Below are 24,151 nucleotides of genomic sequence, written 5' to 3' on the forward strand. Positions count from 1 at the left end.
GCAGGGTTCTGGAGTCCCAGGCTGGCACGAAAAACTGTCTCAGAGGTAACTTCAGCATGTCAGGTGACAGTCCCAAGGGGTCTCTGTGACCGAACCCATCACACTAACTATGTAGTGTAGCAGTAGCTGTGCCAGTCCCAGGATATTAGTGAGCTCATCCACTGTGTCACTTTAGAAGGTAAATCGTAATTAAAGGCCAAGGCATTGGTGCCCCTTCTCACCCATCCCCTTGTTCCCCACTTTCTGCCAGTTAGCATCAACTGTGCCACCTCAACTCTCGCTTTGCATGGGGTGAAACTAGGATTCTTTTGTAATACTTTGTTAGTAGTTTTTCAGGGTTTTTTTAGATCTTGTGGTATCTTAAAGTTTATATTGTCTTGTCATTCATTTTGCCTGTAGAAGAATTTTTCTTTTGTGGGTCTTTTCTCCCCTTTCCCTGCTGTCACCTCCCCTACCCCCCGAGATTGTTATGACAGACAAACACACACTTAGTTGTTTGGTTTGGTTTTTAAGTACAGCCATCACTTTCAAATCTTGGTGCCTAGGCTTTTATAGGCGTGTTTAGACACCTGAATAAGCATCCCACAACACTTTTCAAAATCACTTCTTTAGATTACTGCATATTAATTTAGAAGCCTAAAGTTAGAAAACTTTGTCTAATTCCTGTGATAGTAAGATTCCTGTGTCTGACACCCATGACAAATGTTTGGATGTGTGCCTGAGAAGTGTGCCTTCTATGTTTCTCTAGTAGAACCCTCTAAGGATCACAAAAACTGTGCTGATTGTAAAGGCGCTGTCAGCCACTGGTCTGAGTAATTTATGACATGGATCTCCTCTCCTAGACTTTATACCTCACATCTGACTGGATATATCCGCGTTACCACAAAGGTATTGAAGTTGATGGGGGATAATCCCTCTTGCTGACTGCTATAAAATATGTAAATTTCAACTGTTGAGAATGCGATAGAAAAGATTTCCTGTATATCTCGGAGGCTCTAAAGAAATAATACTCTAAGGGAAAGGTTGAGTCTCTGTGCTCATTCTTTATCACCTTTTTTAAGGTCAGTTTAGTTTGCACAATCTAGCTTCTTTGAAGGTAAGTTAAACGAGAAAGTTAAGATTTCATCAGATCTGGGGGAGTCCAACTGGTTTTATAGATCCAGTTTTCTGACTGGGTGCTTTGTCTTAGCCATTACAGGCCCTTTTTTAAGTGCAGGGCAGGAGGAAATGGATTTTTCTTTGAAACAGAGCCTTTCTTACTTTCTACTGGGAGTAGCTTCCATGTCTGGAAATCTTTAAGTTCTTCTTCGAGTGCTTGTTCACGTTCATTCCACATTAGGTGTGCGCGCGTCGCATGCATGAGTGTCAGAAACTTTTTCCTTTAGTGGCTCCCGGCGGGCTGGCGGGGCCACCCCGACTGGCGCCACGGTGCTGTGCATAGATACCCCTGCCGTCCGACCCCCTCCAGTTCCTTTTTACCATCCGTGACAGTGTTGGACAACCTCTCTTGTATGAGAGCAGTCCCTTAGCCTTTCTCTTATAGATAGCTGTTATCAGTTAGTTAGCATACACTTTGTTGTGGACACTTAAGTGATTAGGTGCTTGGAGGCTTCCAGCACCCACCATGGGGCATGCCGCAAGCCCATAGGTTTAAGGCTTGTGCCACGTGCCACAAGCCTATGCCAGTTAGTGACCCTCATGGCTCGTGTCTACGTTGCCCGGGGTAAGAACATCAAACTGAGCAGTGTAAGATTTGCAACGCATTCAAGCCAAGACCAAAGAAAGAAAGAGACTTTCGTTTAAAGCATTAAATTACCACTGCATTACAGCGCCCGACGCTGGCTCCAGTTTCCTTGGTGCGTAGTGCCCCAGAGCCGTCGGGAGACCCGGCACCGGCTAAACACCAAAAGTGGTCAACTCCACAGCGCCAGACTAGGCCCTAGCACTGCTTGTCCTCCCGGGTGCGGCCCACGGCACAGCCAAAAGGAAGGCGTGGACTTTCCCCGCATAGGAGGCCAGCTCCTTCGAGGCCCCGAGCACCGATACGAGTGGAAAGGCCGCTGTACCGGCTCTGGCACTAGCGGCTCCAGCGCCACAAGTCCCACCGAGCCCAGGCCTAAGTGAGCTCAGTGCGGACAATGGGCTTGAGGACTTAATGGATCAGCCCTCCACGCCTGGCACCTTTGAGGCGGCAAAGGACCTCATTGAGCTGTCAGCAACGAGCCCCCTCCTGTACAGAGAGAATCCTCCGGCACCCATGCCACAGGTGCCATTGAGGGGTAAGCCGTCAATGGTGTGCTGTTTGAGGACACCGTCCTGGCACCGCTCCGGGAGTTGGTCCTGGTCGAGCTCCGTGTCTGCGGACTCCCAGTTATCTGTGGCTCAGAAGGAAGACACGGTACCGGGAGTGGATCGGCGTGAGGAGGTCACAGAAGAGGCATGATACCCGGCACCAGGAGGAGTCGAGACGGCTCTTGCCGGAGGACTCCCGCAGGCTCCGATCCCGGTCCCAAGAACGCCGGTCCCGGTCCTGGTCCAGATCCCGTTCCCAGTCCTGGGGATATTGGTACCGGTCTCGCTCCCGTTCCGCTAGGAGCCGCTCGTCGACCTCCCACTGGCACAGAGTGTCAGCACCGCCATGGCCTTCGCGGTCAGCATCGCTGCAGTCCGGCGCCGACTCCAGCCGTTACAGTCCCTCGCACCGTGCTCCAGACAGCAAGGACCCTCCGACGGGGTGGCACCCCCAATGGGGGCCGCCATGTCATTGGCCCTTCTGGACTCCTTGGGCCTATCAACAGTGAAAAGGGGCCCCGTCCAGGACGAGCTACTCGGTGCAGTGGTCCTGGTCCCTGCATCGACGGTGCCGGAAGCCACAGTATACAGGTCTCCAGCATCCCCCCAGGATAAATCGGGAAGACCAGCACTGAGTCTGGTGCTGCCCTGAGGTCTCCAGCCCCAGGCCAAGCCAGAGGCTCCTCCTGTGGGAGAAGGGGAGCAGGAGGACCAGCCAGAGGGGGCTGAGCAGCAGCTAACCTCCTCATCCTCTCCGGATGAGGCGGTGGCGGGAACAGCAGTGTCCAGCCCTCCAACCATAGACCACAGAGCCCACCAGGAGCTACTGCATAGGGTCGCCCAGAACTTGGGGCTGCAGGCTGAGGAGACGGTTGAGCAGGAGGACCCTATGGTGGACATTTTGAGCCCCAAAAGTCCATCTAGAATAGCGCTCCCGTTCATTAAGACCATCCAATCGAATTATAAGACTATATGGCAGACCCTAGCCTACAGCGCTCCAATGGCCAAGGGTGTGGAGTGCAAGTACTTTGCCCTATCAAAGGGCTACGAATTTCTATTTTGCCACCCAAGTCCATGCTCCCAGGTGGTCTCGGCGGTGAACGAAAAGGAGCGCCATGGTCAGCAGGCCCCGGCACCTAAGGCCAAGGAGGCAAAACGCCTGGACCTTTTTGGCAGAAAGGTGTACTCGTCGCAGGGGGGGCCTTCAGTTGAAGATTGCTAATCAGCAGGCCATCCTCAACAGGCATAATTTTAATTCCTGGGCAGCGGTGGGGAACTTTTTAAGGACAGCCTCCCACAAGGTTCCCAACAGGAGTTTACAGGAGTGGACGAGGGCAAGTTAGTGGCTAAGACCTCTCTCCAGGCCTCCCTGGATTCAGCAGATGCGGCAGCCAGAATGATCGCGTCGGGGCTAGTCATGAGGTGCTCGGCGTGGCTGCAGGAGTCAGCCCTGCTGCCTGAGGTCCAGAGTATACTCCAGGACCTCCCCTTCGAAGGGTCTCGGCTCTTTTTGGACCAGACATACGCAAGGCTGCATAGCCTCAAGGACTTGCGGGCTACAATTAAGTCGCTAGGTATGCACACCCCGGTGACGCAGAGGAAGCCCTTTAAGCCACAGCCTCCCCCTCAGCGTCAGTACCAGCCTCATCATAGGCATGAGCCTTACCATAGGCGAGGCGGGATAACAGGCGACGGTGCAATAATAAACAAGATCAGCACAAATCCCAGCCGGGCACTAAGCCAAGCTTTTGGAGATATGCTCGAGGACAGCGTACCAGACCAGTCACCGGATCCGTCCCCTTTTTCCTGAACTGCCTGGCCCGTTTCTCCCGTGCGTGGTCCAGCATTATTTTGGACCGTTGGGTCTTACGCACGGTATGGAACGGGTACTCGCTGCAATTCTCTTCCTTCCCTCCCACCCCCCTTCCCCGTCCCTTTTCAGGGGCCCCTCTCATGAGCATCTCCTAGAGAAGGAGGTTCACTCGCTGCTGCAGGTGGGGGCGGTAGAGGCGATGCTGCACGGCCTAAGGGGGAAAGGTTTCTACTCCCAATACTTCCTCATCCCCAAGGCCAAAGGGGGCCTTCGTCCCATTTTAGACCTGCGAGAGCTCAACAAGTTCCTGGTCAAGGCCCAGTTTCGCATGGTCTCCCTGGACACCATCATCCCTTCTCTGGAGCCGGGAGGCTGGTATGCTGCCCTTGACATGAAGGACGCGTACTTTCATATCACCATCCACCCAGCTCATCGGCAGTTCCTGCGCTTCACCATGGGCCAAGAGCATTACCAATTTGCGGTTCTCCCATTCGGTCTAGCTGCGGCCCCACAGGTGTTCACAAAATGTGTGGTGGTGGTGGCTGCCTTCTCATGGAGGCAGAGAGTCCGGGTTTACTCGTACTTCCGCTTTGGATCGACCCGTCAGGAGCCAATCGTTGAAGTGTGGGGACACATGGAGGTGGCCCTCAGATTGTTCGGTGAGCTGGGGCTCCTGGTCAACGTCCACAAGTCCACTCTCGTGCCCACATAGAGAGTGGAATTCATAGGGGTGGTTCTGGATGCAGTGCAGACCAGGGCAAGCCTTCCAGTATCCCGCTTCTAAGCTATCCAGCAAGTGGTGGCCTCCCTGCATCAGTTTCCAATGACAACGGCCAGGTGCTGCCTGCGGCTGCTGGGCCACATGGTAGCATGCATGCACGTGGTCAGGCATGCCAGACTGAGACTCGGGACACAGCAGGTGTGGCTTGCTTGGGTGCACCGTGCAGGCAGGGACCCTCTGGACTTGGTAGTGACATCCCCAAGGGATGTGCTGGACTCCCTATGCCGGTGGCAGTCCCAACTGGTGGTTTGCGAAGGCATCCCCTTTGCCACCCCACAGCTGGACCTGACGCTGGTGACGGATGCGTCAGACCACGGATGGGGGACTCACCTGGGGGACCTTAGGACTCAGGGCTTGTGGTCCGGAGCAGAGCGGTCGCTTCATATCAATGTGAAAGAGCTCAGGGCAGTTGGTCTAGCCTGCCAGACCTTTCACGCCGCTCTGAGTGGTCACGGCGTGAAAGTTCTGACAGACAACACTACGGCCATGTTTTATATAAACAAGCAGGGTGGGGCCCATTCCTCGCTGCTCTGTTCTGAGGCTCTCCTCCTCTGGGACTTTTGTATAGCCCAGGATGCCTCGAGGAGAATGGCATATCTCCCGGGGGTGCAAAACAAGCTGGCAGACTACCTCAGCAGGTTGTATCGCATGCACGAGTGGATCTCAGAGTAGACGTCATGCTTTCGCTCTTTTGCAGGTGGGGGTTTCCCCGAGTAGACCTGTTTGTCACCAGGGACAATGCCTAGTGCCCGTGTGGCCCAGTCGCAGACGCATTTGCGATCCCGTGGGGAAGGAGCTTGATGTATGCATTTTCCCCGCTCCCCTTGGCACACAAGGTGCTGCTCAAGGTACGCAGGGACAGGGCGGCGGTGGTCCTCATTGCCCCGGTGCGGCCCCCTCAACGTTGGTACACAATACTCCTAGAGCTGTCGGTGGAGGCCCCGGTAGTCCTGCCCCTGCACCGGGACCTCATCATGCAGAATGGTGGGCGGCTTCTCCACCCTGACCTGAAATCACTACACCTGATGGCGTGGAAGTTCTGTGGCTAAATGCCTTGGAGAGCCAGGGCTCCCTTCCTGTGCAGCAGATTCTGCTTGGCAGTAGGAAACCCTCTACCAGGGCTACCTATATGGCCAAGTGGAAAAGGTTCTCCTGTTGGTGTGAGCTCTGACAGGTGCAGCCATGCCAGGCCCTGGTGTAAGCCATTCTCAAGTACCTCCTGCACCTCAAGCAGCAGGGGCTGGCCCTGTCCTCACTTAGAGTGCAACTGGCGGCCATCTCTGCCTTCCATCTGGGGTTTTCGGGGGGCTCGTGTTTTCCCACCCAATGGTGGGACAGTTCCTTACAGGATTGGAGAGGATGTTCCCGTACTCATGCTCCGCAGTCCCTCCTTGGAACCCTAACTTAGTCCTGTCTAAACTTATGGGACCCCCGTTTGAGCCCCTCGCTACCTGCTTCCTCCTCCACCTTTCCTGGAAGGTGGCATTTCTGGTGGCCATTACCTCGGCCAGAAGGGTGTCCAAGCTGACGGCTCTCACCTCTGAGCTACCGTATACAGTGTTTCACAAGGAAAAGGTGCAGCTCCAGCTATACCCCAAGTTCCTCCCTAAGGTGGTCATGCAATTCCATTTGGGCTAGGACATTTGTCTGCCAGTGTTTTTTCCAAAACCCCATGTGGACCCAAGTCATCACAGCCTACACACTGTGGATGTCCGTCGAGCGCTGGCGTTCTGTTTGGAGCACACCAAACCCTTTCGTAAATCTGCGCAGCTGTTCGTGGCCGTAGCAGAGAGGATGAAAGGCCCCCCGGTGTTGGCGCAGTGGATCTCATCTTCGATAACAAGCTTGATCAGGGCGCAAGCGACTTCCACTGCTTTCCTGGCACAGGTCCCGATCCAGGAGATCTGCAGAGCAGCCACCTGGTCCTCGGTGCATGACCTTCATGACCCACTATGCGGTCAACCAGTAGGCCAGAGAGGACGCGGCAGTTGGCAGAGCGTTCCTCCAATCAGTTGTTCTGTGACTCCTACCCTCCTCCACAGGTAAGCTTGTGATTCACCTAATGTGGAATGGATGTGAACAAGCACTTGAAGAAAAAACAGTTACTTACCTTCTCATAACTTCTTCGAGATGTGTTGTTCATGTCCATTCCACCACCCACCCTCCTATCCTGCTGTCGGAGTCACCGGCAAGAAGGAACTGGAGGGGGTTGGGTGGCAGGGGTATATATGCACGGCGTAGTGGCACCAGTTGGGGGGCCCCGCCGGGAGTCACTAAGGGAAAAAGTTTCCGACGCTTGTGCATGCGACACGCGCACACCTAATGTAGAATGGATGTGAACAACACATCTCGAAGAACAACAGTTACGAGAAGGTAAGTAACTGTTTGTTTTATCCTGGAGTTTCATCTGTGTGCATGGGACTGTGATCTGGCTTGGTTCCAAAAGATAGCAGATCCAGCAAAGAGATTTTTCCAAAACATTTGCCGGAGGTTTTAATGGCTGTTTGTTCTACTAGTTCAAAGGTTTCAACATGGATGGCCTTAATCTTCTGTTCTGTCTGAGTTCATTCTACCCTCTTCTATGGTTTTGTGACTTTGGATGGATGACCAGTAATTCCAAGTATCTTCATATCTACTGAAGCTGCCTCACAGTTCATTCCGTCTTTCTCAGTCTAGAGAGATGACTCATTTTGAAACATTGGTAATTATAGCTATTGTGGGGAGAAATAGTTTTAAAGGAAGAGTTCTATTAAGTAGCATGTAACAGTGAGTATGTATATACAGTTACAAATTAAATTGTGCAATTTTTTTTTATACAAACTTATTGGTAAATGGGGTACTTTATCAAGGACATAGAAAACCTCTCATGGAAGAGATTGAAAATGCTGAAGTTGCTTACCTTAAGCAAATAAGAGGGAACATTATGCAACTTTTATTCAAAAGGTAGGTCGGTACTTTTCTCCCTGTCTCGTCACATGAGAACAAATGTGTAATTCAGTGAAATTAAAAGGTGGGAAATTAAAAATGAATGGAAGGAAATATTTTCACACATGTAACTAATCTGTGGTACGTACTGCCACAGGAGGTCACTGAGGTCAAGAATTGAAGATTTGAAAAGGGACTGAATATTTATATGGACACACAAGGTTATAAAGAATATCCAGTTACATTTGGAAGGAATATGTTAACAGCCTTGAAGCATGAGGTTTAGTCAGTCTAAGAGTCAGAGATTATCTCATATCTGTCTATTGTAGGGTTTTTGCTTTTTTTCTCTGAATTATCAGGTACTGGAGTAGATGGACACTGGATCTTACCTAGTATTGCAATTCCTGCGTTCCTATAAATCTCTATTAAAACATCTTTCGAGGGGGCGGTAGAAACAGTAATGCAAACGCCTGAGTTTACAGTATGTTAACAATTAACATGATCATTGAGCACTTATTCTGAAGTTAACTTTTAAGTTCAAGGACTGAAGAGTTAAGGTTTTGGATTTGGGAATGTATCTAAAATGTTTTATGTGAAAAATGTTGTGAAGATGGGTATTTTGGGATAGAAATTACCCTTATTTGCTATCTGTTTAGTGTCTCCTTTTTAGAGATTTGTGGTTAGATTTTTTTTTCTTAATATCTAGGTTTATTTTGATAGACTTGTAGCTGAAACTTGTATTACTCAATGTAAGTAACAATTGAGGTGTCCCCCCCCCCCCGCCATTGCCAGCAATCTGGATTTGAATTAATTCATAGCCTCATCATAGGCCATCAGAGCCTAAGTCTGTCATTCAGATGACATGCTCGTTCTCTGTGAAAGGTACTTTTCTTGAACATGATGGATTTTACTGATGCTAATTCCAAAGAGGTAGATCTTGTTCTGATGTATGGACAGACTGATGCCATAGTGTCAAAAAGGGGGAAAAATGTGATACAGGAAGTTTTTTAATGTCTTTTCAAACTTAAGTTAGCTTGATTGTTAGCTACAGTTAATTACTAACATTTCTAATAGAGAAACTCTTTTTAGAGTGGTACCAATTAGCTCAGCTCTTGAATACTACTTAATCGTAATTTTTGTCAATCTCTTAACCTTTTGTTTCCGTGCTGTCTTTTACAGTATGAGTCACAAAATTGGTGTGACATTGTACATGTGTGTTTCTGCTTCATGAGAGACTAATAGTTTAGCAGATATGTATATCCCCAGTTTCCAGTAATGGAGGGAGTGTTTATAATTGTGGAACAGACTATCTGCACCCTTGGCCACAGAGTTTACGCTATGAAGTGCTTGAGGTTTTGATCCCAGAAAAGAAGAATTGTAAAAACTGGGCTGGAGTGAAAGAGGAGGATGAAAGGAGAAGGAAGACCTGTCTCAGAATGAAAGCTCTATGACCCCCCATTGCAACACATACAAAATGTGAGTCTTTAACAAGTGAGACCTCACATCTGTGCTACACCCTGGTATATCTGGGAAAGGTAAGGCAAGCCCATGTTAGGACAGATGGCATCCTTGCCTCAAAGTAAAAAGTACTTTAGGAATAGAGAAAGCTGTGGAAAAATGAGTTTTAACATACATATTGCAATATTTGAATGACTTTTTTACAACTTTTTACTAAGGCTTTACTTCTGTTTTTCTCATTAGGATGACAGTTCTGGCAGTGTTACATCAGTATCTACTCTCAATCTGTTAAACACAGGGGTATGGAATTTAATATATTCTTTCTAGTCACATTCTGTGCCATGCATGGGATTGTTTAGCAATCATTAAAGTAGAATGAACATCACATTTTCATGGTAGCATGAGTAGTTATGGCACTAAATCATCCAGTCATTAGGTACCATTAGCAACAAGTAAATTTCACGCTTATTGACCTCACTAATGTAATTTAAGAATTGATGTAAAATTGCCACTGCTTTTTTACTAATGTACCAGTTAATTTGGATTTAAATAGCAGAAGGTATATAGTAGGTTATAGTCCAAATGAAGAGTTTCAACAGTACAGTGTTTTGCTATGGGTTTGGCTTCACCTACCAGGAAGCGAAGTGGAAAATAGAGTTATGGTGTCTCAAAAAAATATTCTCTGGCTGACATCTTTGATTGCATAATTTTTTGTTTGTATGCTTCCTGCAAGCATCTTTGGTCCAGCTGTTCCTGATGCAATGGCTGCCTGTCAAGGTATCTGAAGTCATAAGAAGCTTTGACAGGATTTAATCCTTGATTTTTGGAGCCCTCAAATCATGCAAGGGCAGAAATTCTTCCTGGGGGAATTGTCCTTCCCACCCTGACTTCTCTCAAACCAATTTTAGATAAATGAGTGCCCTAGGTTCTGATTTTTGCATGCATTTTCCCCGCTGTAGTGGCGTTTCTTCTCCAGACTAGTCTCCTCTCTTGTGATGCCAGTTTTGGTTGATGAGGATCTAAAGTACACCAGCTTGAAGATGCATCAGGATCCAGACTGCCCCTCACATGGAGCAAGAGTCCATTCTGGACTCCTGCCACATTGGGGGTCATAGTTCTAAAGTCTCAGCCTGAGTAGACTTTTTTTTCAAAAGACCCTCCCAATAATTAAAGCACAAGAACCCCTTAAGTTCCATTTTCAACATAGCTTCCTTTGAATGAGAGAGTGTAGACTAGAGGCCTCATGATCCTGTCCCATGGCAAATTAATATGCAATCTCTCCAAGACATAATATTCTCTATCCTTAGGATGAATGACAATGTTAATTTGCCCATAGAAAATCCACTTTGTTTCACTGACTGGATGGTTTCTCCACTGGATTCCACTGAAAGGAAGGTATGGCATTCACCTTTGGAATACCACACACTTGGGCCTTCGTATCTTTTGCTCTACAACTGAATGTAGTATCTTCCTTAAGTTTCTTCTCTTCAAACACCATCTCAAGGCACACTCTTTTTTTTTTTTATAGATTCTGCCTGGCTCACCATCTACTTTTATGTAAAGCAACCTCTGATGCTACCATTTTTGCCACAGATCTAGAGGCTTTGCCATCTTCTTCCCTACCCCCACACACAATTTATGCTTGTGGGTGTTACCACCTTTTTGGGGTGGACTGATTGGTTATCATTTGAGCCACCTTAGATATCTACATAAGGGAGTTAGTGATAAACAGTGTGTTCCGCCCGCCCCCCTCATTCTTCAGGTTTCCCAGCTGCCACTTGTCCTTTTTGATCTCAGATTCTCATACTTTGGTCACAGAAGTCCTCTGCAAGAGAACCATCATGTTATCTTTCCCAGAAGAATTATCTCAGTGTTTTCTACACTTGTCTTCTGATTGACACATGCACCATGGGGACTTTCACCCCTTCCTACATCTTTGCTGTCTCAGATGGTCCCACAAACAAACTTTGTGTAGAGATTCCAAGATCTACTATTCAAGCTGTTCAGTGGACTTCAGGGAATTCCTCATGTTTTCATGGCTGTTGGTCTACTTGCATTATCCTCACTTTGCCCTTGGGGATTTTTCTTTGCAATATAGTATCTGCTCTTTGGAGTCTAGTTAGTTCATAGTGGCTTTATCTTGTCAGTTCTGTTTTCAAGCTTGTGCTGAGATAGTGATTACAAGTGTATCCCACCTAAAAGACCTCTTCATCTGCACTAAACTGGGTTCTCCAAGACAGGGTTCTAATTTACAAAGCCCACAATAGGTCCTTAATCAACCAAGGGAAAGTCTCTCACCTGTCTTCCTCCCAGGAATTACATCACTTGTGCATGGGTTGTCAAAGCTTTTCTTTCTCATGACACACTTCTCACACTTTAATCCTCCCAGGCTTAAGGTGTTTCCACGTATTTCACCCAGTCAGCATGACTTTGCCTATCTTGGGAGGTTTTGTGGCCTATATGAACTTGCTCCTATGGGCAATAGTACATTACTACTGAGGAAATTCTGCACCACTGCGTGTCCCCTTGCAGATTCTCTTTGGTTCCTGCATCACCACTTTCTGTGGGGAAGCAAAGAGAAGCTGCATCAGTGCTCACTCACTCCTCCCTGGCAACGCGGGTGTGTCAGTTTTGGGCAGCCGGGGAAAAGAGGTAAGTCACTGCATAGGGGGTGGGGTATAGGTCTGGGGCCAGTCTGGCTGCCCAGGGATGTTAGTCCTGGGCAGGAGGAGGTGGATGGAGACTGAGTTCTCCCTTCCCCTTTTGCTGCACGCAGTCGCTGGGTCTGGGTCAGATCAATCCCCAAAACCTCCCCTGGCTGCAGGAAGCTCTGTACCATGGGGAGGTGGGTTGGCTGGGGGGAGGGGAGGGTCTGGGTGTGGGGGGGAGGGAGGTTGGGTGCGGGGGTCCATATGCGTGGGGGTTGAGCAGCTCCCCCTACAGTGACCCCTCTGCCCTTCCTGGCCCTGTTGCTCCTCAGCCATGGGGAAAAGGGGTCACTGTAGGGGGAGCTTCTCCCCCATCTGCCCAACCCCTGTGCATCTGGATGACACCCCCCCCATCCCAAGCATCACCACCGCCTGTAACCTCCTGCACCCAGAACCCACCCCACTGAGCCTCACCCCATGCATCAGGAGCCCCCCAGTACACAGGCCCCCCCATTAAGACCCTCACCCCACTGAGTCACAACCAGCTGGACCCTGACCCCAACCCTACCAAGCTCCACTACCCCAGCACCCACATCCCCAGATGAGCCCCCCCCATCCCAGCCCTCCCTGCTGAGCCCTAACCACCTTCACTTGGATTCCCCTGCAGAGTCCCATTTCCCCTGCACCCACAACCTCCAAAGGAGCCCCTCCACCCACCTTCTACTAAGATGCTTGTACCTGGATTGTGCCACACTGAAAGAACCCTGGTACTCTTGAAGAAATTATACCCCCAAAATAAAAAAATTTAAAATTCAGCAAAGTTCTGCATATTTTATTTGTCAAAATAACAGAATATAATTACACCATTTTCAATTATTTGCTGACCAGTGTTTTTAAATAATTTTGATAATTTTATTTCAAAAAACTTGTCAGCAAATAATTGAAAATGGTGTGATTATATTGTGTTAGTTTGACAAATAAAATATGCAGAAGTTTGCAGGGATTTTAAAATGTGTGCAGAGTTTTAATTTTTTGGTGCAGAATTCCCTCAGGAATAGAAAATGCATGTCCCTTTCAGTCCCTTCCTTTCTTGTGATCAGATGGAAATTGCTCTTCTCTTGGGAAGAGCCCCTCTGTTCCCCTGGCCTGATGGGAACACCACCCCCATTGTATAGTGTGTCTACCTCATTTACCTCCTCATAGCCTTACCTGCATAACTTCAGATACATGTCTCCTGGGCTGGGGAGGAGCCTGCTTCGGGTTCACCTACTTTTCTAGGGTGCAAAAAGTGCAAGTTGAGCTTTAATGTACTCAAGCTTTTGGCTATCTGCTTTGTTCTTCTGACCTGGGAGCCAGTGTTTCTCAACACATCTTCTGGTTCAGTAAAACACATCTAGGGCCAAAGAATATAGGCCATAGTTACAGGAAGCAGGACTCTGTCCTGAGAAGCAGTGACTCTGAAAAAGGTTAGGGAGTAGTGATGGATAATCATTTGAACATGAGCTCCCTGTGCAATGCTGTGGCCAAAAGGGCTAGTGTAATCCTTGGATGTATAAATAGGGGAATCTTGAGTAGCAGCTGAGAGGTTATTTTACCTCTGTCTTTGGCACTGGTGCAACTGCTGCTGGAATGCTGTGTCCAGTTCTGGTGCCCATAGTTCAAGAAGGATATTGATAAATTGGAGATGCTTCAGAGAAAAGCCATGAGCATGATTAAAGGATTAAAAAACATGGTTTATAGTGATAGACTCAGGGCTCTCAATCTATTTAGCTTAATGAGGAGGTTAAGGAGTGACTTGATTACATATATAAGTAATCAGCATTGGGAACAAATATTTAATAATGGGCTCTTCAGTCTAGCAGAAAAAGCTGAGCCAGTGGCTGGAAGTTGAAGCTAGACAAATTCAGACTTGAAATAAACTACATTTTTAACCATGAAGTCAATTAATCATTGGAACAGCTTACCAAGGGTTGTGGTGGATTCTCCATCATTGGCCATTTTTTAAGTCAAGAGTTGCAGGCGAAACGGACTGCTAGCAGTCGTACTGTACCATCTTCTGCCGAGCAGCCATGAGATGTGGATGGCATGCAGTCCTTCTGCACCGTCTGCTGCCAGCCAAAGATGTAAAAGATAGATGGAGTGGGTCAAAACAAGAAATAGACCAGATTTGTTTTGTACTCATTTGCCTCCTCCCCTGTCTAGGGGACTCATTCCTCTAGGTCACACTGCAGTCACTCACAGAGAAGGTGCAGCGAGGTAAATCTAGCCATGTATCAATGAGAGGCCAGGCTAACCTCCTTGTTCCAATAAGAACGATAACTTAGGTGCACCATTTCTTATTGGAACCCTCCGTGAAGTCCTGCCTGAAATACTCCTTGATGTAAAGACACCCCCTTTGTTGATTTTAGCTCCCTGAAGCCAACCCTGTAAGCCGTGTCGTCAGTTGCCCCTCCCTCCGTCAGAGCAACGGCAGACAATCGTTCCGCGCCTTTTTTCTGTGCGGACGCCATACCAAGGCAAGCATGGAGGCCGCTCAGCTCGCTTTGGCAATTAGGAGCACATTAAACACCACACGCATTATCTAGCAGTCTATGCAGCACCAGAACCTGGCAAAGCGATACCGGGCGAGGAGGCGACGTCAGCGCGGTCACGTGAGTGATCAGGACATGGACACAGATTTCTCTAAAAGCATGGGCCCTGCCAATGCATGCATCATGGTGCTAATGGGGCAGGTTCATGCTGTGGAACGCCGATTCTGGGCTCGGGAAACAAGCACAGACTGGTGGGACCGCGTAGTGTTGCAGGTCTGGGACGATTCCCAGTGGCTGCGAAACTTTCGCATGCGTAAGGGCACTTTCATGGAACTTTGTGACTTGCTTTCCCCTGCCCTGAGGCGCATGAATACCAAGATGAGAGCAGCCCTCACAGTTGAGAAGCGAGTGGCGATAGCCCTGTGGAAGCTTGCAACGCCAGACAGCTACCGGTCAGTTGGGAATCAATTTGGAGTGGGCAAATCTACTGTGGAGGCTGCTGTGATGCAAGTAGCCCACGCAATCAAAGATCTGCTGATATCAAGGGTAGTGACCCTGGGAAAGGTGCAGGTCATAGTGGATGGCTTTGCTGCAATGGGATTCCCTAACTGTGGTGGGGCTATAGACGGAACCCATATCCCTATCTTGGCACCGGAGCACCAAGCCGCCGAGTACATAAACCGCAAGGGGTACTTTTCGATAGTGCTGCAAGCTCTGGTGGATCACAAGGGACGTTTCACCAACATCAACGTGGGATGGCCGGGAAAGGTGCATGATGCTCGCATCTTCAGGAACTCTGGTCTGTTTCAAAAGCTGCAGGAAGGGACTTTATTCCCAGACCAGAAAATAACTGTTGGGGATGTTGAAATGCCTATATGTATCCTTGGGGACCCAGCCTACCCCTTAATGCCATGGCTCATGAAGCCATACACAGGCAGCCTGGACAGTAGTCAGGAGCTGTTCAACTACAGGCTGAGCAAGTGCAGAATGGTGGTAGAATGTGCATTTGGACGTTTAAAGGCGCGCTGGCGCAGTTTACTGACTCGCTTAGACCTCAGCGAAACCAATATTCCCACTGTTATTACTGCTTGCTGTGTGCTCCACAATATCTGTGAGAGTAAGGGGGAGATGTTTATGGCGGGGTGGGAGGTTGAGGCAAATCGCCTGGCTGCTGGTTACACGCAGCCAGACACCAGGGCGGTTAGAAGAGCACAGGAGGGCGCGGTACGCATCAGAGAAGCTTTGAAAACCAGTTTCATGACTGGCCAGGCTACGGTGTGAAAGTTCTGTTTGTTTCTCCTTGATGAAACCCCCCGCCCCTTGGTTCACTCTACTTCCCTGTAAGCTAACCACCCGCCCCTCCTCCCTTCAATCACCGCTTGCAGAGGCAATAAAGTAATTGTTGCTTCACATTCATGCATTCTTTATTCATTCATCACACAAATAGGGGGATGACTACCAAGGTAGCCCAGGAGGGGTGGTGGAGGAGGGAAGGAAAATGCCACACAGCACTTGAAGCACAGCACTTTAAAAGTTTACAACTTTAAAATTTATTGAATGACAGCCTTCTTTTTTTGGGGCAATCCTCTGTGGTGGAGTGGCTGGTTGGCCGGAGGCCCCCCCACCGCGTTCTTGGGCGTCTGGGTGTGGAGGCTATGGAACTTGGGGAGGAGGGCGGTTGGTTACAGAGGGGCTGCAGTGGCAGTCTGTGCTCCAGCTGCCTTTGCTGCAGCTCAACCATACACTGGAGCATACTGGTTTGGTCCTGCAGCAGCCTCAGCATTGAATCCTGCCTCCTCTCATCACGCTGCCGCCACATTTGAGCTTCAGCCCTGTCTTCAGCCCGCCATTTACTCTCTTCAGCCCGCCACCTCTCCTCCCAGTCATTTTGTGCTTTCCTGCACTCTGACATTATTTGCCTCCACGCATTCGTCTGTGCTCTGTCAGTGTGGGAGGACAGCATGAGCTCGGAGAACATTTAATCGAGAGTGCGTTTTTTTTTTTTTCTTTCTAAGCTTCACTAGCCTCTGGGAAGGAGAAGATCCTGTGATCATTGAAACACATGCAGCTGGTGGAGAAAAAAAAAGGGACAGCGGTATTTAAAAAGACACATTTTATAAAACAGTGGCTACACTCTTTCAGGGTAAACCTTGCTGTTAACATTACATACATAGCACATGTGCTTTCGTTACAAGGTCGCATTTTGCCTCCTCCCACCGCGTGACTACCCCCTCAACCTTCCCCCCTCCCTGTGGCTAACAGCGGGGAACATTTCTGTTTAGCCACAGGCAAACAGCCCAGCAGGAATGGGCTCCTCTGAGTGTCCCCTGAAGAAAAGCACTCTATTTCAACCAGGTGACCATGAATTATATCTCACTCTCCTGAGGATAACACAGAGAGATAAAGAACGGATGTTGTTTGAATGCCAGCAAACATACACTGCAATGCTTTGTTCTACAATGATTCCCGAGTACATGTTACTGGCCTGGAGTGGTAAAGTGTCCTACCATGAAGGACGCAATAAGGCTGCCCTCCCCAGAAACCTTTTGCAAAGGCTTTAGGACTACATCTAGGAGAACCGCAAATGCCAGGGCAAAGTAATCCTTTCACATGCTTGCTTTTAAACCATGTATAGTATTTTAAAAGGTACACTCACCAGAGGTCCCTTCTCCGCCTGCTGGGTCCAGGAGGCAGCCTTGGGTGGGTTCGGGGGGTACTGGCTCCAGGTCTAGGGTGAGAAACAGTTCCTGGCTGTCGGGAAAACCGGTTTCTCCGCTTGCTTGCTGTGAGCTATCTACAACCTCCTCCTCCTCCTCTTCTTCTTCGTCCCCAAAACCTGCTTCCGTATTGCCTCCATCTCCATTGAAGGAGTCAAACAACACGGCTGGGGTAGTGGTGGCTGAACCCCCTAAAATGGCATGCAGCTCATCATAGAAGCGGCATGTTTGGGGCTCTGACCCAGAGTGGCTGTTCGCCGCTCTGGTTTTCTGGTAGGCTTGCCTCAGCTCCTTCAGTTTCACGCGGCACTGCTTCGGGTCCCTGTTATGGCCTCTGTCCTTCATGCCCTGGGAGATTTTGACAAAGGTTTTGGCATTTCGGAAACTGGAACGGAGTTCTGATAGCACGGATTCCTCTCCCCAAACAGCGATCAGATCCCGTACCTCCTGTTCGGTCCATGCTGGAGCTCTTTTGTGATTCTGGGACTCCATCATGGTCACCTGTGCTGATGAGCTCTGTATGGTCACCTGCAGCTTGCCACGCTGGCCAAACAGGAAATGAGATTCAAAAGTTCGTGGTTCTTTTCCTGTCTACCTGGCCAGTGCATCTGAGTTGAGAGCGCTGTCCAGAGTGGTCATAATGGAGCACTCTGGGATAGCTCCCGGAGGCCAATACCATCGAATTGTGTCCACAGTACCCCAAATTCGAGCCGGCAACGTCGATTTCAGCGCTAATCCCCTTGTCAGGGGTGGAGTAAGGAAATCGATTTTAAGAGCCCTTTAAGTCGAAATAAAGGGCTTCATTGTGTGGACGGGTGCAGGTTTACATCGATTTAACGCTGCTAAATTCGACCTAAAGTCCTAGTGTAGATAAGGGCTTTGAAACAGCCTAATATTATCATTCTAACTGGCTTAATTTGCTTGATTAGCATTGTTCAACTTAGTTATGTAGTAAATATTTTGTAATATGAGACTGTAAATCTGTACAGATATAGCAATGCTCTTTGTATGGTAAGTTGGAAAAGTTTTCAGTGAGCAGTATCTTTTGAAAGCCTAGTTCAGGGGTGGGCAAACTTCTTGGCCTGAAGGCCACATCAGGGTGTGAAACTGTATGGAGGGCTGGGTAGGGAAGGCTATGCCTCCCCAAACAGCCTGGCCCGCGCTCCCTATCAACCCCCTCCCACTTCCCACCCCCTGACTGCCCCCACAGAACCCCCGAGCCATCCAACACCCCCTGCTCCTTGTCCCCTGACTGCCCCCTCCTGCGAACCCCCCGCCCCAAACCGCCCCCTCCTCGGGACCTCACCCCCTATCCAATCTCCCTTTCCCCCTTATTGCCCCCCCACCACCTATCCAACCCCCCGAACCTCTGCCCCATCCAACTGCTCTCTGTCCCCTGACTGCCTCCCAGGACCCCCTTCCCCTTATCCAGCGCCTCCCCTTACCATGCCACGCAGAGCAGCAGGAGCTCGCAGCCCTCCCACCCAGACTGAGCCAGCTGTGCTACCTGTGTGGCAGTGGGGGAGGGGAGCTCAAGGGCCGGGCAGGACAGTTCCGCGGATGTGGCCTGTAGTGTGTAGTTTGCCCACCTCTGGTCTAGTTGGTGTGCTATTTGAAGACCACTTATATTTTATTTTAATGTAAGTCTTCTGTAATTTTTTTGCGTGGTGCTATTTATATCATTACCACCCGTAACTGCACTGACATACTGAGAGTTTGATGTAAATTTTTTTATGTCCTTTTACAGTTTTATTAAAACTGAGTGGAATCCTGTTTCAACAGTTGAAGTTGATAAATAAAGATAGCAGCGAGAGTGGGTCTATTAAAGCTTTACATAGTCTGAAAGATAGAATGCTACCTAACTGCTAAGCGCTTGTCAATAGGCTTGCCTTTCAATTTCAGTCTCTCTCACATATCTATTAGATAAGTTTTACCATTACTGTAAATCCAATCTCTTTTTCTCTGGAATAGGCATTATACAAAGTAATTTTTTTTAAAAAAACTCTCATATAGGAAAATCTATTCCTGAACAGTTCTATTTTAAAAAAAATTAGTTCTTGTATCACATTCTTGTGGTGACTGTATCTTTGAAAGTGCTGTGAATTGTGGAATTAGCCTTAACTTTTTGTTAAACAAAGACCCTAAAAGAACTGTGTGAACTCATTAGACAATTCTCTACCCTATATGAATTAATGTAGAGCCCTATCTGTTGATTTTAATAAGAGCATCGGGTATAGTGAGTTTGCCAGTATCCGCTGTGCCCCAGAAAAGAAGTCTAATTGAGGACTAATGATATAAAAATCAGAGGTATTTAGTTCAAAATGACAGGAGTGAACCTAGAGAAAAGAGTGTTAAGGGCTCAGTGTGTTACATAGTAAGCTTTTTGGATTGTGTAGAGCTGTGCTATTGCGTCAGTTACAACAGGGGGTGAAAGAGACTTGATCTGCTATAATCTTATCTGGGAGTTACTAGCTTTTACCTAGGGTAAAGCTCATGACCACTTCTGACCCAGCCTTATGGCTACATCTAAAGATGCAGTCTGTCAGATGGAATCGCTCTCTGGCTTCAGAGTTAGCTTTCCCACACAGTTAGGAACTACCCTTCCCCTGAAGTTTAATCATAGGATTACCATAGACTTTTACGGTAAGGTTTATCTTTTTATAATCACTATACTATCTTCTAAAAGTTTAAATTTTGAGGTAATAACTGTGGGAGTGCTAGACCACATAGTTCTGAAAATCCATGGTCACTCAGATAATTTAGCCACTAAAATACTATTTTGTATTAATTTAGTATTATAGGTAAAACTACTGACAGCTTTTCTTGGACTCAAGCTAGAACAAACTTTATGGCAGGGGTGGCCAACCTGAGTGTGAGAAGGAGCCATAATTTACCAGTGTACCAAAGAGCCACAGTAATACATCAGCAGCCACCCCATCAGCTCTTCCCCGACCCCGCTCCCAGCACCTCCCACACACGGGCAGCCCCGCTGATCAGCACCTCCCCCTCCCTCCCCGCACCTCTCAGTCAGCTGTTCCGTGGCATGCAGGAGGCTCTGGATAGAGGGGAGAGGAGCGAAGGCACTGCAGGCTCAAGGGAGGGGATGGGGGTGGGAAGGGGTGGAGTGGGGGCAGGGCCTGTGGCAGAGCCAGGGGTTAGGCAGTGGGCACCCCCTGGCACATTGGAAAGTTGGTGTCTCTAGGTCCAGCCCCGGAGTTGGTGCCTGTACAAGGAGCCGCATATTAACTTCTGAAGAGCTGAATGTGGCTCCGGAGCCACAGGTTGGCCACCCCTGCTTTATGGCAACAAGATGCATGTCACTGTTTTCAATGAAAATTGGTGAATTAGACACCTGTTTTAGCAGCATAATGACTGTCCATTTCCAATATTATGGATCTAAGTTTGGATTTTAATGTTGAATTAATCTTTAAATTCTGATAATGAGATCTAACACAATTTCATAACTCTTCCAAGAACTTGCAGACATTTATAGGTTCTACTCTCTGGCACCACTGAAGACCAAACATTTGTTTATTTTGTAAAATTTCTCTTAAACTGTGGTATTAAGACTTCCTCTTCTTATTCATGGAGAAAGAGGGGTGGATGGGACTTTGGCAGGGTCCCTATCACTTCAGAGGCTTTCTTTTGTTACAGCTACTCTCCTATCTTTCTGCTGCTAAGAGTGAATGGGCCAGCAACACTGGGTCAGGTAAACTTCTATCTTGTGGAATAAAAGGGAAAATAGCATCTTGTTCAGACTCTGTCTGCTGGTGTTCACCTGCCTACTTATATTTTAACATATATTTCACTTTTATTTAGGTGGACATGTGATGTGGAATTTTTGGAGATGACATAGTTTGGAATTTTCACCCCTCTCTTATTATGGATTTGTCAGAATTCTGACAATCTCCCTGAAGATAATTGCCCTTTTTCTCTCCCCCAAATATTAGTAAACATTCTTACATCCATCCCTTGCCACTGTTGGCGCACAGGGCGGAAACGTATCTTTCATTCCTCAGCCGTTACCTGCTGCAGCTTCCATTTGCTCTATGTGTTGAGATTGACTGTGCTGCCCTCGCTGCTAAAGGTGATCTTAAGGCTTCTTTTGGGCACCTGCATTTCCTGACACCAGTTGGTGTTCACTTGATAGCTTTATATGGGAGTCTCTGTATTGGCATCTGGAATATATGCCCTAAATATGTCCAGTGCTTTCTTCAAATTCTGATGGAAACGAGCTGCTGGTTAGTGATTTTCTTGAATCTCTTCTTTGGTAATGAAGTTTTTCTAAACAATGCCCAGAATTTTTCGTAGGCGCTTATTTTCTAAGGCTTCCTTTTTTCCTAATGATTTGGTAGATCTCCAGCTCTCGCAGCTGTATGGTAACACTGAAATTACGTTTGAATTGAAAATTCTCACTTTTATTCCGGCCATACGTCTTTGGTTTCCATATTCTGATTAGTAAATATTCTGGATGTCTTTCCTTTTCTTGGTGTCACTGCCTTCATTTTCAATTGGCCAATATGGTGCTGCCCAGATCAGTGAATGGCTCAAATTTATTGGTGTGTGGTTTTTTTTTTTTTTTTTTTGGCCTTCTAAGGTGACGTTACTGCTTGATGTGTGGGTTTCAAAGATGTTTGTTTTAGCATAACTAATTTTGAGCCCTGCTTGGCATATGCTTTTTTTTTTTTTTTTTGGGGCCAGGTTGTCACTTTGGGGGCTAGGGGTATTGTTCAGTAGCACAATATCATCTTCAAAGTCTAAGTCTTCTAGGCATTTTCCATCTGTCCATCCTATGCCAATATTTGTGTAGTTAATGCACTTCATTATGCAGTCTGTGCCAATGTCAAACAGTGGAGATAAAATGCAGCTCTATTTTATGCCAGTGTCCGCGTTGAACCATTATGTTGTCCAGTGGTTCACTTCTACAAATCACCTCATATCTCTGTACATGGCCCTGATGATGTTGACTGCTTTAGGGCTGAAGAATATTCCTCAATACTATGTCAGAGCAGGTTGTCAAAATGCCTTTTGAAAATTAATGAAATTGATAATGAGGACAGGTTGCTATTCTATACGTTCTTTTATAATGGTCCTTAGTGTGAATATCTGATCTATACAATCTCTTGTACCTGAATCCAGTCTGTTCTTCTCCAAGCTTTGCCTCCTCTGCTCCTTTCATCTTGTTTAGCATCACACATCAGAAGGCTTTTCCTGACCAGAGAAAGTAGTGTAACTCCTCTAGTTTTTCATAAGATCACCCTTTTGGAGTATTTTGACAATGGTTCCATGTTTCTGGCCAGGAGGGGTCTTTTTCCTCAAACTTCACTAAACTGCTCTTCCATTTTTAAAGTGTTTGCTTACTGCCAGCATCAAACTTTCTAGGGCTCTGGCTTCCAGAGACTGGCTTTCACTAGGAACTTTCATGCATCGTGAGGAGTTGGCAGTGTTCTCTACTCAGCAGGCATTTGTACCGGAATGGTAGCTTCGTTCAATTTCTGTAACCAGTGAGGGTTTTTTTTTTATGAGGCTAGATGGCTAGCTTTGCACTCAACCTTCCCCACTTAATTCAGGCTTGGTACAGGCAGCCCCATCAAAGTCCAGCAGGCATGGCTATTAAAAGATAAGTGTAATTTTTTTTTAAAACAATGAGCTTTTGATTCTGCACCAGATTCAGTAGAGGAAAGAAAATAAACTCCTTTTTGTCCTTCAAAGTGGCTAGTACATCAAGTATTTAATAAAAATTCTATCACCTGTAATAGTATTTTACCTACTCAAAAGTTTGCACGAATGTTAATTAAAAGTTAACATTAAAGCTTGTTGTCCAGCCCCCCATGACCACCAACATCTGACCAAGGGAAATTTTGCTGTCCACTAGACAAGCTACTGTGCTGCACTTCAAATTTCTGGGTGCATTTGGTTTGTTGCAGTTCTCCATGTAGTTGCTGTTAAATAAGTTATAACCCAGTCTGAACTTGGAGGAAAGAAACTGTACATAAAGACTTTTCTAAGGCACAAATCACTGTTGTATCTAAACACCTCAAGCATTAATAAATTTGTCCCTGAAATAGTACTTTGTGGGGGGAAGTAGATGAGGAACCGAAAGCAAGGAGAAATTAAATAGCGTGTGCTGGTTGCAGAAGAAGTCTGCGGCGATAGGAACAGAAACTGAGTTCCAGTGAAGTGCCTTTTCATGAAGACTATAATATACAGCAGGAGAAAAAAATCTATCTTTTGTTAAGAGCCCTCAGAGTTTGCCGTTCTATCAATTTGTGCAAGCTCTATATGCCCTTTAAGGCTAACCCAAGCTAAGCAGCTTGGGGTTCCCTTACTTAAGATTAGAAATATTGACTTCTCCAAATTCCAAGTAGCATAGTTATACAGTTGCTTTTGGTCAGACATTTGTATTCCCTTCCCCTAGAGCAGCGGCTCTCAAGCAGGGATCCGTGTACCCCGGGGGGGGGGGGGCGTCAAGCCCTTTCGGGGGGATGTGGGACCCTGTGGCTGGAACCCAGAGCCTGAGTCTCAGTGCCGCCTGAGACTTGGTGCCGTCCCTGCTGTAGGGCTGAAGGCCCAAGTGCTGGTTGCTCCCCATTCCTGCAGTGGCAGAGCGGTCCTGAGGGCAGCTCCTCACACCACTTCCTCCTCTCTCTGCCCCCGAGTCCCCGCCCTTTTGCCAGGTCAGAGGCGGGAAGCTGGAATCAGGCAGTGTGGGCAGCTGTTGCTCCAGCTGGTGCCATGGAGCAGGCAGCCACGTCGTTCCATTTCCTGCTGCTGGTGCCTGGGTTGTGGCTGCTCCTCAGCTCAAGCAGCTGGTAAGAGCTGCCTAGGCAGGGGGACCCAGCTCTGTGCCCAGAAGAGCCACAGGCGAGCCCTTCTAATGCACAGTCCCTAACTACTCCCTCCCTGCACCTGAGCTACTCCCCTCCCCGCACACAGCCCCGAGCTACCCCACTACCTGCACCCTGAGCTACCTCCCTGCCTGCACA

The 24,151-nt window shown here is 47.8% G+C and overlaps 1 protein-coding gene across 2 annotated transcripts in view; it reads left to right on the plus strand.

The window, feature by feature from the left end:
• Nucleotides 1-24,151, plus strand: part of TBC1D12 (TBC1 domain family member 12) — a 100,392-nt gene that overhangs the window by 41,570 nt on the left and 34,671 nt on the right. Inside the window, exon 3 of one of the 2 annotated variants that reach the window (XM_084634848.1) lies at nt 9,513-9,569. The exons of the other annotated variant lie outside the window; for it this stretch is intronic. Coding sequence (XP_084490974.1) covers nt 9,513-9,569 — 57 coding nt within the window. The remainder of the gene's footprint in view (nt 1-9,512; nt 9,570-24,151) is intronic. 2 annotated transcript variants of the gene reach the window in all.

Source organism: Lepidochelys olivacea (assembly GCF_965140295.1).
Source record: "Lepidochelys olivacea isolate rLepOli2 genome assembly, chromosome: 7".
Classification (NCBI taxonomy): Eukaryota; Metazoa; Chordata; order Testudines; family Cheloniidae; genus Lepidochelys; species Lepidochelys olivacea.